Source organism: Phyllobates terribilis, unplaced genomic scaffold, assembly GCF_046119375.1.
Source record: "Phyllobates terribilis strain yellow unplaced genomic scaffold, ASM4611937v1 Scaffold_1__5_contigs__length_1240528914, whole genome shotgun sequence".
Taxonomy (NCBI): Eukaryota; Metazoa; Chordata; class Amphibia; order Anura; family Dendrobatidae; genus Phyllobates; species Phyllobates terribilis.
The window spans coordinates 1237321701-1237336957 of record NW_027362761.1 but is presented as its reverse complement, the minus strand read 5'-3'; the positions used below and the strand labels follow the sequence as shown (position 1 = coordinate 1237336957).

The 15257-nt window shown below is 50.7% G+C and overlaps 1 protein-coding gene across 2 annotated transcripts; it reads right to left on the bottom strand.

Moving 5' to 3' along the window:
- Window positions 1-6959: 6959 nt before the first annotated feature.
- Window positions 6960-14862, bottom strand: LOC141173660 (probable N-acetyltransferase camello). Of its 2 annotated transcripts, none has more exons than XM_073657963.1 (2): window positions 14576-14862; window positions 6960-7791 (listed from the first exon to the last, which is right to left on the bottom strand). In XM_073657963.1, the coding sequence occupies exons 1-2, from the start codon at window positions 14642-14644 to the stop codon at window positions 7120-7122; spliced, it is 741 nt and encodes a 246-aa protein (XP_073514064.1). In that variant the 5' UTR covers window positions 14645-14862; the 3' UTR covers window positions 6960-7119. The 2 variants fall into 2 exon arrangements, with proteins under 2 accessions (XP_073514064.1, XP_073514075.1); XM_073657974.1 differs by having other exon boundaries at window positions 14588-14846.
- Between the last annotated feature and the right edge of the window lie 395 nt (window positions 14863-15257).

Here is a 15257-nt window from a genome sequence, read left to right as displayed (position 1 = left end):
CATATAATACAATAATGCACAATATATGATATTACATACAGCAATGATTTACAGGTGACGGCGGGAAGACACTATGGACTGCGCTCCACCAGGAGGATGGGCAAACTCCAGGTAGCAATGCCGCGCCCAAAGGTTGTAAGGAACTACAACTCCCAGCATGCTCAGCCTGCAGGTCCCATTACATAACAGTATAACAGTGAGTGCAGCTCTGGAGTATAATACAGGATGTAACTCAGGATCAGTAATGTAATGTATGTACACAGTGACTGCACCAGCAGAATAGTGAGTGCAGCTCTGGAGTATAATACAGGATGTAACTCAGGATCAGTAATGTAATGTATGTACACAGTGACTGCACAAGCAGAATAGTAAGTGCAGCTCTGGAGTATAATACAGAATTCACGGATGACACCAGAGAGATCACGCACATCACACCGCTGCCACAAGTTTGTAAGAGAACGCAACTTCGCTGCCTCCGATCTTCAGGGCAATTACGCAATTTGACTGATAATTGATGAACGAGGCTGCAGCTCCTTCCACTACTAGGTCGGTTTTTGGGGAACTCACAGTGAGCATATGGTATATACACCTCCGATATATACACATATACCCAGTACGGTCACTGCCAGCTCCGCAATAACAGAAAGAACCCACTAGCTGCCACCACCAATCGTTTCTACAGGCCGACTGAACACCCTTTCCAGGTAGCATATGGCTTCAGGGTTGAAGCTTTCAGAGGAACAAAGCTATTACATTATATATTTAATCAGTGAAGGTAGGTAGAGTCTATAAAAAATATACAAAGATGAAACAAAACCATACGATATATATATTACACAAAATAAGAAGGAATAACGGAAGAAAAGTACTAAACCTGACGTTGCAGGAATGGCTCAGAGCTTAGCGGAAGGAGGTACTCCAGGAAAACAGAATTCACAGCAAGCTGTATCTTCCAGGACTGACAAATAACCAAACTGAAATACTGCTTTTTATTAGCTTGTTAATGCCCACACACCTCCCCTTCATGAGCTCATGTAGGGGCTGATTGTGCGATGTGCTACGTCTGTTAGAATTGTATAAGATCCCCAATTTACAGGATATCTTCGCCTCTGAAGGTCTCAGGTCGTAGATATTGTTGTCATTTTTCTTATTACAATTTTACCTTTCTACAGAAATGAAACATGATATCCCATAGAGAAGTAGTGTAGATCAGAACAAAGGAAAAAGAAGATAGTGAGACAAAATATCAGAAAATAGGTCTTTTTCTTCCTTTAGATCAATCTTTATTGTGAAAATTGGCCACCCCATAAGACTGCAATAGACGAAACATGCGTTGGGTCTATTGGTGATGCCCAGCCCTGTCAAGTGAGTTACAATATTCAGGTTGCTACTTAGTGTTAAACCCATAGGATGCAGATGGAGTCTTTCACCCCGGCATAGTGACTATTGGTTTATTAATCACCGCAATTTCAATTTGTTTGGGTTACAGTTATTGATAGTGCGGGATGGGGTGCTTTTTTTTTTTTTTTTAATGCTCTATGTTTTTATGTCTTTGCAATTTTCACAATAAAGATTGATCTAAAAAGGAAGAAAAATACTTATTTTCTGATATTTTGTCTCACAATCTTCTTTTTGCTTTGTTCTGGTCTACACTATTTCTCTATAGGATACTAGTTTCCGGGGTACAGAACCATGTAGGATATCCACGTAGAACCCTAGGTATAAGATGTGTTTCTAAGCCAAGTTACAATGATGCCGTGTGTAGTTATTCTTAAGAGATGAAACATGGCATGGATAGCATCATTCATTGGAATGTTATTAAGGTTAAGTTAGAATGGCCTTAAAGTGATGTGAGTGAAAGTATTATGTTCATCCCTTTGCTACGAAAATGAAAAAATAACTCCCATAAATATTAGATCGATGCAGACCCCAATACAGTGGTGTGAAAAAGTGTTTGCCCCCTTCCTGATTTCTTATTCTTTTGTATGTTTGTCACTTAAATGTTTCAAATCACAAAACGAATGTAATATTTGACAAAGATAACTGCATTTTGTGTTTTTAAATTAAGGTCTTTATTATTAAAGGAAAATGAAATCCAAACCTACAGGGCCCTGTGTGAAAGTGATTGTCTCCATTCCTTAAAACATAAACTACCTTTAAATTATCACATCTTTGGAAAGCGGAGTTCGATTTCCCTAGCCACACACAGGCCTGATTACTGGCACACCTGTTGTCAATCAAGAAATCCCTTAAATAGGACCTGCCTGACAAAGTGAAGTAGACCAAAAGATCCTCAAAAGCTAGACATCATGCTGTGATCCAAAGAAATTCAGGAACAAATGAGAAAAGTAATTGAGATCTGTCTGGAAAAGGTTATAAAGCCATTTCTAAAGCTTTGGGATCCATTATCTACAAATGTCGAAAACCTGGAACAGTGATGAACCTTCCCAGGAGTGGCCGACCAAAATTACTCCAAGACATCACAAAAGACCCCACAACAACATCTAAAGAACAGCAGGCCTCACTTGCCTCAGTTAAGGTCAATGTTCACGACTCCATCATAAGAAAGACTGGGCAAAAATGGCAGCATGGTGGAGTTCCAAGATGAAAACCACTGCTGAGAAAAGAAAAAAAAAAAAAGAACATAAAAGGATAGCTTCAGTTTTGCCAAAAAACATCTTGATGACCGCCAAGACTTTTGAGAAAATACTCTGTGGACTGACAAAAGTTTAACTTTTTGGAAAGTGTATGTCCCATTACATCTGCCGTAGAAGAAACAGCATTTCAGAAAAGGAACATCATACCAACAATAATATATGGTGGTGGTAGTGTGATGGTCTGGGGCTATTTTGCTGCTTCAGGACTTGGAAGACTTGCTGTGGTAAATGGAACCATGAATTCTGCTGTCTACAAAACATCCTGACTGAGAACGTCGGGCCATCTGTACGTGACCTCAAGCTGAAATGCACTTGGGTTATGCAGCAGGACAATGATCCTAAACACACCAGCAAGTCCACCTCTGAATAGCTGAAGAAATACAAGATTAAAACTTTGGAGTGGCCTAGTCAAAGTCCTGACCTTAATCTGACTGAGATGCTGTAGCCGGACCTTAAAAAGGTGATTCATGATCGGAAACCCTCAAATGATCCTGAAAGACAACAGCTCTGTAAAGATGAGCGGCCAAAATTCCTCCAGAGCGTTGTAAAGACTCATTGCCAATTATCGCAAATGCTTGATTGCAGTTGTTGCTGCTAAAGAGCCCAACCAGTTATTATGTTTAGGGGGTAATCACTTTCACACAGGGCCCTGTAGGTTTGGATTTCTTTTTCCCTTAATAAAGACCTTAATTTAAAAACTGCATTTTGCGGTTACTTGTGTTATCTTTGTCTAATATTTACATTTGTTTTGTGATCTGAAATATTTAAGTGACAAACATGCAAAAGAATAAGATATCAGGAAGGGGGCGAACACTTTCACACCACTGTATTCATCACTGACCACTGGCTCCAAAAGTATTTCAGAAAGAGTTGATCAGAGGAAGCCCTTTGGTTTGGAAATGGACTTACTCCCCTTTGCATAAACGAATATCAGCCTTGGGGGCCTTCTTCCCACCAAATCCCCCCGTTGTAATTACCTGGTCACTGCAGGAAGTCTGTCTCTCTTACAACCCCTGTATTAGTTTCTCTGCTCAGTTATAATTAGTACCATAGGTTTAATGTGAGGGTGATAAGTCCCATCTCTGGTGAGGTCTTATAGATTTGAACTTTTCTCTACGACAACTCCCCCTCTTAGAGTTGACATGGGAGACTGATTTACAGATAGTCTCTGAAGCCAACCCTACAGCGCAACCGCCCTGTATCCCACAATACCCTCTCCTTCTTGGACTCAGAGATCGGCTTCTCCGTGAAGTCACTCACCGTCTCAAGACTTGTACCTATGGGTAGTTCAGTCAGAATCTCCTGGCTAGAGGAAGCCAGAAGCAACATTCAGGCCCCAACCTCAAAGGGACCCTCTGGGACCGGCTCTGGGTCAGTAACTGGTCCTGTTATCCCGCTGGATGATGAAGGTCCAGAAGGCAGCGCGTAACCTGCATTCTGGGTACTCTGCCTGCGGGTCACAGCGGCTATGTAGACTGTCTCCCCGGTCGGATAACAATCCTTTCCCCTCACCCTGACAGGTCAGACTGGGGATACTACTTTGCCACTATCCTTACAGGCTGTGTGTAGTATGAACATGAAAAAAAATGGCTATTATATATTTCAAATCAATATTGAAAAAAAAAAAAAAAAAAAAAAACACCAGACATGTCAGCATTTGTAGGTATCCTACCTCAGTAGACTAGGGGTCATTAGTCCAGACATACTAAAACATAGCTTTAGGTTGAGTTTGCTAACAGTCTGAGGTTTAATCTTTATTACTGAAGTGAATTAGCCTTCCTATACTCCATGAGAGATCCGAGGTAGAAGCAGACACAGACGATTGCACAATATTGTAAATAAGACTACAGGCATATGGCTTAAGATGGAGAAGCTTATTGTAGCACCAAAAATAAGTGGCTATCTGAAACCCATTATGATGTATCCAACCTTTAATTAATATTCTGATTATATATTCTGTGTTAAGGTATACTTTATCTGTGAATGTATCTCAATGATACGTAGCTTCTTAACACAATATACTGTCTGGGAAGAAAACCTTGATCTGATTTATAACCCGATGTAGGATTTACTCTTATCATATGTAAACTTTATGACAGAAGTAGAAAGGTCCGTGAACAGGTCTTGTCCAGCATTGCTCATCTGTGATAGCTGGCCACTGTCAAGGGATTGGAATACTGGACAACAACCTATGAATTTTCATGCTTACGTAATAATAGGTTGGGTAAGCCATTTTCTAAAATATATAAAAGCTGTTGAATTCAGTTATGGCAGAAACATTGTGAACCTGTGAAGAGGATGCTCTTCACAGTGTAGGACCTAGGACGCATTCTCTGCCCATCGCTGAACGCTTCTCCAGCTGAAGTTTCCGGACAGATGATGTATATGCTACTAGGGAAATCTTTTTCATCTTCTATCTAAATAGTAAGTATGTAACCTTTATAAGTATTTAACCTTAGTAACCTTTAATCTACAAAAGTGTACGCAATATCATAATATTATACTATTCCTTTGATTCTGTATTTTATCTTTCAAATTAACGGTTATAAATAAAATTGTGTTATATTACAAGTGGTTGCCTTCTTTAAAGCAGTGTCCGAACCTTATTGCTAAAAACTTGGCAATACACTGTGGGACACACTTTCCCACGACCCTGTCAGACTGGGGATAAAAGCTTCCCCACCTCCCGATACCTAAGCAGTGCTAATCATGGGGCAGCTACCACCGGCCATGTCACAGTCTATTGTGACACTGGTCAGCTGCACGAGACCACCGGCTTCACCACCCTTAGCACTTATGCTGGCTCCTTTTAGGGGATCCTCAGCAACGTCGGCCCACAGCGTGATGTGGTCGAGTTCTCCTGTAGCACGAAACACATCATCATTATGCATCATACGGACATCCACATTATCTACAATTGAATCATACGAAGTACCAGATCTGGGAGGGTTGCCAGGAAGGTATTGAGAGACTAATCGTCCCCGATCAGTCGCCAATAAAATATTTGTGGTGAGGTTCTCGGACACCCCATCTTCCCTCATCCACCTCCCGAAAACCCTAGTCTAGGAAAACCCAGACCATTGGCAAAGGACGGTGGACAACCCCAATCTCTGTGACAGTCAGTCTTCCCAGGGATAAGGTCTTCAGGGGACTCAAATATAGGGGGTTCGATCTGCACAAGTGTCCTTGAGCCACCCAGTGACGGTGTCGCCAACAGTAACCAGTTGCAGGTTCTCAGGCCCACCCACAAAAAGAACAGCTGCATTAGGCCCCTAGGCCTCAGATGTGGGGCTCTTCTTCTGCCTCTCCTTACCAATGTGGCCAGTTAGGACAGAGGTATAGCACCGGCGGGTGTCACATGCACACCAGGTGCTGGAAGATGGAGAGCGCCCCCTGAGGACCCACTGGCAAGGGCATCAGCTTACCCCTTTCCAGATGGCGACGGCTGACTTCTGCACCGCAGGTGTATGGTTGGCCTAATAGGCATCGGCAATCTGTGCTGCCATGGCAGCTTCCTATGGCTCCCAGTCCATCATGAACTGTCGCACCTCCACAGGTTAAAGATGAAGAAATTAGTCCTTCAATTCCTCGAAGGTGGTGACTGATAGTTTTGAGTTCGTCCACATCACCGTTGGAGAGTCTGGAACTTTTTGCGTTGCACTTCAGGGATGAGCTGATATTTCCTTATCAAGGCCTGCTTGATGGCCTCATTTTCTATCATGTTCTCGAGAGACAGCGGCGAACACTTCCAGAGCTTTGCCTCGTAGACCTGGGGTTAAATATCGTACCCAGTGGTCCTCAGTCAACTGGTACTGTCTGCAGGCCTTTTCAAACCCCCTAAAAAAAATATGTGTCCAGATTCGCATCCATTATCCAAGACAAGAAAGTGCTCGGGACGGGGGGGGGTTCAGGAGGTGTGGACATTACTGGACTCACTGTTCAGTGGGGTAGATTAAGCCTTCTGGAGTCGGCTAATTCCAGCTGGTGCTCGGCGGCTTCTCGCTCGGCCAGTTATTAAGGAACTCAGTGAGTGTATAAACACACATCCGGGAAGAGTCACCGCCAGCACTGCAATAGCAAGAGGAACTCGCTGCCACCAATCGTTTATACAGGCCGATTGGACACCCGTTACAGGCAGCGTATGGCTTCAAGGGTGAGTTTTATAGAGCAGGAGGAACAGAGCTATTACATTTTATATATTTAATCAGGAAAGCTAGGCAGAGTTTATAAATAATAAAAAAAAAAATTATATACAGGAGATGATAAAAATAGTTTACTTCGGATCATTCAGCACAGACACCGTAGAGTTCTGAGATTTTATTGATATTTATAAAAAACAACAAAAAAACCCAAAACACACGACTCCATGTAATAACGGCTATACAGCTGACTACACAAGCAATGGCGGCGTTCTCCGCCGGTCCCCTGAGTTCTGGTAGAGCAGCAGCATCCTGACTCCACATCACTTGGACGGTAACACATCGTAGCGGTACTTGGAGATGGTGAAGTTGACCAGGTGGCCGTACACGGTGGGTAGGACGTACTCCATGGACTTTCTGAAGCCGACGCTCTCGTACATTCTCTGGGCCTCATGCTGAATCATCAATGTATTCAGGACGACTGCCCGATAACCCCGCTGCCGGGCAAACCCGATGACCTCCCGCGACAAGGCCTTAGCGATGCCAAAGCCCCGGAAGTCCTTCCTCACAGACATGCGCTTCAGCTGTAGCTCGTCTCGGATCTCCTCTGAAGGCTTTGCTGCAACAGTCCCGATCACCCTGTCCTCAACCTCGGCCACCCAGAAGTGGGAGCCCTGACCTTCCATGTAGGTCTTCTGGATGTTCTGCAGGTCTTCCTTCAGGCAGTGTTCGATGTATAAGCTCCAGCAATAACCAATAATATGGCGGCCCACGGCCAACAAGAGTGTGACGGCCAAGACTGGGAAGATGAAGGACTTAGAGCTGCAAAGCAGGGACAGGAATATACAAGTCATGGCAAAGAGGACCCAGGAGCGCGTCAGCACGTGGACACAGACGCCGGGGACGTACTCACTCATCCCGTGAGAAAACAGATCCCGCACCACCTCATAGTCAGAGTCCTGGTAACTGCGGATCTTGTAATCCACCATCTCTTCCTGTAAAGAGAGGAGGAGGCCGAGGTCAGATATGAGTTATACTGATAAAGAAGGAAACCAGGGTCACAGATCACTACCTATATACAGCATAGGGTGGAGACTTCTCACACACTAGGACCACCACATGGAGGAGCATACAGGGCCGCGGCTCTAATTATTGACCTATGGTTTCTCAATTAGGCCCATTCACCTCCTCCACCAGTTGCCCCCGGTGTATAACCTCCAGCCCCCCGCCTGCCTTTACTACCATGTGACAGAGGTAGTGCGGAGCTCCCCGATACCAGCATGGTCCTGTAATAGGAGCCACCGGGGGAACAAGTCTGTCCATCACATTTCTTCCTTCGTCACCTGTGAGTGATATTATAGAGAAGTGGAAGGAACCGCAGCAACTCAGCCATGAAGTGGAGACCCCATAACGTTACAGAGCGGGGGGGGGGGGCCCCCCCGAGTGCTGAGGAGCAAAAAAGTCCCCACTGCTTTGCTGACCCCATAACTGCAGAGTCCAGACCTCTTCTGGTATAAACACTGCGCCCTCATCGGGAGCTTCATGGCAGAGCAGCTGCATGCAGAAGTACATCACCAAGCACAATGTCTAGTGTCGGATGGAGTGATGTAAAGCCGCCACGTGTTCTGCGCAGTGACGGATCGCACTTCTCTGTGTCTGATGGAGGAGTCTGGTGATTCCAGGAGGACGTTACCCCCTGACTGCACTGTGCCGCTGTACAGATGGTGCAGGAGGATAATGCCATCGGCTGTTATCAGGGGGCGGCCGCGGACCCTCTCAGTTCCAGTGATGGGAAATCTGCATCTTTAGCACAAGACATTGAGGACAATTGTAGCTTCAGCCTTGTGGGAACAGTTTGGGGGAAGACCCTTATCTGTCCCCATTACTGTCCATACAGACATGTGGGGGGGGACATGAGCGGCCGCACAGAGCCCGGACCCCAGCCCTACCCAAGAATGGAGATTGTGAGGCCAACCTCCTCCCAACATCAGGGTCTGACCTCACAAATGAGAGATACATACGGTACCAAGTTATATATTCTACACAAGCGGTGCCCGATACAGATATACACACAGCGGGGAAATAAGTATTTGATACACGGCCGAATTTGCAGTTTCCCCCCCCCCCAACACAGAATGGAGAGGTTAGAAATTTTTTATCGTAGGTCACTTCACATGTGAGAGACAGAAACTAAAAAAAAAAAAAAAATCCAGAAAATCCCATTGAAAGATTTTGACATAATTAATTTGCATTTTATTACATGAAATAAGTATTTTATCCCCGACCAACCAGAGAGAATTCTGGATTTCACAGATCTGTTAGTGTTTCTTTAAGAAGCCTCCTACTCTGCACTCATTACCTGGATTATTTGCACTCGTTACCTGTATAAAAGACACCTGTTCACTCAATCACACTCCAACCTCTCCACCATGGCCAAGACCAAAGAGCTGTCTAAGGAAATCAGGGACAGAATTGTAGACCTGCACAAGGCTGGGATGGGCTACAGGCAAACAGCTTGGTGAGAAGGCAATAACTGTGGGCACAATTATTAGAAAATAGAAGAAACACAAGATGATTGTCAATCTTCCTCGGTTTGGGGCTCCATGCAAGATCTCACCTCGTGGAGTAAAGAGGATTCTGACAAAAGGTCAGGAATCAGCCCAGAACTACACGGGAGGACCTGGTCAATGACCTGAAGAGAGCTGGGACCAGAGACCTCAAACATTACAGTTAGTAACACCCTACACCATCATGGATTAAAATCCTGCAGGTCGCACAAGGTCCCCCTGCTCACGTCAGCACATGTCCAGGCCCGTTTGATGTTCACCATTGAGCATCTAGATTATCCAGAGGAGGCACGGGAGAAGGTCATGTGGTCAGATGGGAACAAAATAGAACTTTTTGGTATCAACTCCACTCACTGTGTTTGGAGGAAGAAGAAGAAGGAGTAAAACCTTAAAAACACCGTCCCAACCGTGAAGCCTGATGGGAGGGGGAAACATCATACTTTGAGGGAGCTTTTCTGCAGAGGGGACAGGACGACAGCGCCGTATTGAAGGGAGGACGGATGGGGTCATGTATCACGAGATTTTGGCCTACAACCTCCTAGCCTCAGTAAGAGTATTGAAGATGGGTTGTGGCTGCATCTTTTAACATGACAATGACCCGAAACACACAGCCAGGTCAACTAAGGAGTGGCTCCGTAAGAAGCATTTCAAGGTCCTGGAGTGGCCTAGCCAGTCTCCACACCAGAACCCTATAGAAAATCTCTGGAGGGAGCTGAAATTCAATGTTCCCCAGTGACAGCCCCGAAACCTGAAAGATCTGGAGAAGATCTGTACGGAGGAGGGGGCCAAAATCCCTGCTGCAGCGTGTGCAAACATGGTGAAGATCTGTATGGAGGAGGGGGCCAAAATCCCTGCTGCAGTGTGAGCAAACCTGGTGAAGATCTGTACGGAGGAGGGGGCCAAAATCCCTGCTGCAGCGTGTGCAAACCTGGTGAAGATCTGTACGGAGGAGGGGGCCAAAATCCCTGCTGCAGTGTGAGCAAACCTGGTGAAGATCTGTATGGAGGAGGGGGCCAAAATCCCTGCTGCAGCGTGTGCAAACCTGGTCAAGATCTACAGGAAACGTCCGACCTCTGGAATTGTAACAAAGGTTTCTGAACTAAATATTGATGTAAATACTTTTATGCCAAAAGTTAAAGGTGTCACCCCAAGAATACTTTAGTCATTTTTGGAATAAAAGTATTTGCATCAATTTTTCTGGCTAACACGGTACCACAATATAACTTTGTATTGTACATCATGAACCAAATATTAACTTCTGATTTTCTATTGTAACAAATACTTATTCCACGGAATAAAATGCAGATTAATGATGTAACAATCCTACAATGGGATTTTCTGATTGTCTTTTTAGATTCTGTCTCTCACAGGTGAAGTGACCGACGATAAAGATTACAGACCTCTCCATTCTGTGTAGGTGGGAAACTTACAGAATCGTCAGCGTATCAAATACTTATTCTCCCAATATGTATGTAACTAACACCCCCCCCCCCCCAGCAGACACCCCCCCCCCAGCAGACACACCCCCCCCCCAGCAGACACACACCCCCCCCAGCAGACACACACCCCCCCCCAGCAGACACCCCCCCCCCAGCAGACACACACACCCCCCCCCAGCAGACACACACACACACCCCCCCCCCAGCAGACACACACACACACCCCCCCCCAGCAGACACACACACCCCCCCCCAGCAGACACACGCACCCCCCCCCCAGCAGACACACCCACCCCCCCCAGCAGACAGACACACCCACCCCCCCCAGCAGACAGACACACCCACCCCCCCCAGCAGACAGACACACCCACCCCCCCCAGCAGACAGACACACACCCCCCAGCAGACAGACACACACCCCCCCAGCAGACACACACCCCCCCCAGCAGACACCCACCCCCCCCCCAGCAGACACCCACCCCCCCCCCAGCAGACACACCCACCCCCCCCCCAGCAGACACACCCACCCCCCCCCCCCCAGCAGACACACCCACCCCCCCCCCCCAGCAGACACACCCACCCCCCAGCAGACACACCCACCCCCCAGCAGACACACACACACCCCCCCCAGCAGACACACACCCACACCCCCCCCAGCAGACACACACCCACACCCCCCCCCAGCAGACACACACCCACACCCCCCCCCAGCAGACACACACCCACACCCCCCCCAGCAGACACACACACACCCCCCCCAGCAGACACACACACACCCCCCCCAACAGACACACACACCCCCCCCCAACAGACACACACACCCCCCCCCAACAGACACACACACCCCCCCCCAACAGACACACACACCCCCCCCCAGCAGACACACACACCCCCCCCCCAGCAGACACACACACCCCCCCCCAGCAGACACACACCCCCCCCCAGCAGACACACACCCCCCCCAGCAGACACACACACCCCCCCCCAGCAGACACACACCCCCCCCAGCAGAGACACACCCCCCCCAGCAGACACACACACCCACACCCCCCCCAGCAGACACACACACCCACACCCCCCCCCAGCAGACACACACCCACCCACACCCCCCCCCAGCAGACACACACACACCCCCCCCCCCCAGCAGACACACACACACCCCCCCCAGCAGACACACACACACCCCCCCCCAGCAGACACACACACACCCCCCCAGCAGACACCCCCCCCCAGCAGACACACACACCCCCCCCAGCAGACACACACACACCCCCCCCAGCAGACACACCCCCCCCCAGCAGACACACACACCCCCCCAGCAGACACACACACCCACACCCCCCCAGCAGACACACACACCCCCCCCCAGCAGACACACACACACCCCCCCAGCAGACACCCCCCCCAGCAGACACACACACCCCCCCCCAGCAGACACACACACACACCCCCCCCCAGCAGACACACACACACCCCCCCCCCCAGCAGACACACACACACCCCCCCCCCAGCAGACACACACACACACACACACCCCCCCCAGCAGACACACACACACACACACCCCCCCCAGCAGACACACACACACACCCCCCCCCAGCAGACACACACACACACCCCCCCCCAGCAGACACACACACACACCCCCCCCCAGCAGACACACACACACACACACCCCCCCCAGCAGACACACACACACACACACCCCCCCCAGCAGACACACACACACACACACCCCCCCCAGCAGACACACACACACACACCCCCCCAGCAGACACACACACACACCCCCCCCAGCAGACACACACACACACCCCCCCCAGCAGACACACACACACACCCCCCCCAGCAGACACACACACACCCCCCCAGCAGACACACACACACCCCCCCCAGCAAACACACACCCCCCCCCCAGCAGACACACACACACACCCCCCCCCCCAGCAGACACACACACACACCCCCCCCCCAGCAGACACACACACACACCCCCCCCCCCAGCAGACACACACACACACACCCCCCCCCCAGCAGACACACACACACACACCCCCCCCCAGCAGACACACACACACACACCCCCCCCCAGCAGACACACACACACACCCCCCCCCCAGCAGACACACACACACACCCCCCCCCCAGCAGACACACACACACACCCCCCCCCCAGCAGACACACACACACACACACACACCCCCCAGCAGACACACACACACACCCCCCCCAGCAGACACACACACACCCCCCCCAGCAGACACACACCCCCCCCCCAGCAGACACACACCCCCCCCCAGCAGACACACACACCCCCCCCCCCAGCAGACACACACCCCCCCAGCAGACACACACCCCCCCCCCAGCAGACACACACACACACCCCCCCCCCAGCAGACACACACCCCCCCCCCAGCAGACACACACCCCCCCCCAGCAGACACACACCCCCCCCCAGCAGACACACACACCCCCCCCAGCAGACACACACCCCCCCCAGCAGACACACACCCCCCCCAGCAGACACACACCCCCCCCAGCAGACACACACCCCCCCCAGCAGACACACACCCCCCCCAGCAGACACACACACCCACACACCCCCCCAGCAGACACACACACCCACACCCCCCCCAGCAGACACACACACACCCACACCCCCCCCCAGCAGACACACACACACCCCCCCCAGCAGACACACACACACCCCCCCAGCAGACACCCCCCCCAGCAGACACACACACACCCCCCCCCAGCAGACACACACACCCCCCCCCAACAGACACACACACCCCCCCCCCAGCAGACACACACACCCCCCCCCCAGCAGACACACACACCCCCCCCCAGCAGACACACACCCCCCCCAGCAGACACACACACCCCCCCCAGCAGACACACACCCCCCCCAGCAGACACACACCCCCCCCAGCAGACACACACACCCACACACCCCCCGAGCAGACACACACACCCACACCCCCCCCCAGCAGACACACACACACCCACACCCCCCCCAGCAGACACACACACACACCCCCCCCCAGCAGACACACACACACACCCCCCCCCCAGCAGACACACACACACACACACACCCCCCCCCAGCAGACACACACACACCCCCCCCAGCAAACACACACCCCCCCCCCCAGCAGACACACACACACACCCCCCCCCCAGCAGACACACACACACACCCCCCCCCCAGCAGACACACACACACACCCCCCCCCCAGCAGACACACACACACACCCCCCCCCCAGCAGACACACACACACACACCCCCCCCCCAGCAGACACACACACACACACACCCCCCCCCCAGCAGACACACACACACACACCCCCCCCCCAGCAGACACACACACACACACCCCCCCCCCAGCAGACACACACACACACACCCCCCCCCCAGCAGACACACACACACACACCCCCCCCCAGCAGACACACACACACACCCCCCCCAGCAGACACACACACACACCCCCCCCCAGCAGACACACACACACCCCCCCCCAGCAGACACACACACACACACACCCCCCCCCCAGCAGACACACACACACACCCCCCCCCAGCAGACACACACACACCCCCCCCAGCAGACACACACACACCCCCCCCCAGCAGACACACACACCCCCCCCCAGCAGACACACACCCCCCCCCCAGCAGACACACACCTCCCCAGCAGAGAGACACACACACACCCCCAGCAGAGAGAGAGACACACACACACAACATACACCGGGGTCCACACACACACCTCCTCTCTCACCTTCTCTCCTCCTCCCGGATGGTCACCGTTGCTTCCGGCGCAGCTTAGTGACGTCATCACACATGTCACGTGGTTTCATGTCAGTTGGTCTTCAACCCGGCGCCTTTAATGCTGCCAGTAGCCGAAGCTCAGCAGCGCCGCCGGGTGTCCATGTGTATCCGAGAGCGGCATCCTCCCTGTCTGTCGCCCAGTCACTGCGGGTACGCGGCGGTGGTCAGCTCCCTGAGTCCGGGACCTGTGTGCGGATAACGGCTGCGAAACTGAAAATCTCCGTACACCGGACAAGACACCCAGGATAAGGAGCTGCTCACAGCAGCCAATCACCGCCCTGCTCACAGAGCTTCACTTTCTGTGGTAAAATAAAAGCCGCACTGTGATTGGTTATTACAATTTTGTGTTGAAATAAAAAGCTGCACTATGATTGGCTGTTATACCGCTGTGGTGAGATATAAGCTGTGCTGTGATTGGCTGTTATACCGCTGTGGGGAGATATAAGCTGCGCTGTGATTGGTTGTTATACTGCTGTGGTGAGATATAAGCCGTGCTGTGATTGGCTATTATACCGCTGTGGTGAGATATAAGCTGTGCAGTGATTGGTTGTTATACTGCTGTGGTGAGATATAAGCTGCGCTGTGATTGGTTGTTATATCGCTGTGGTGAGATATAAGCT

Excerpts from the sequence above, each read along its gene's own strand:
- LOC141173660 (XM_073657963.1), bottom strand. The coding sequence starts at position 14,644 with ATGACGTCACTAAGCTGCGCCGGAAGCAACGGTGACCATCCGGGAGGA. Across the intron at positions 7,792-14,575 it reads GAGAGAAGGTGAGAGAGGAG|GAAGAGATGGTGGATTACAA; the intron begins GTGTGTGTGTGG and ends CTCTCTTTACAG.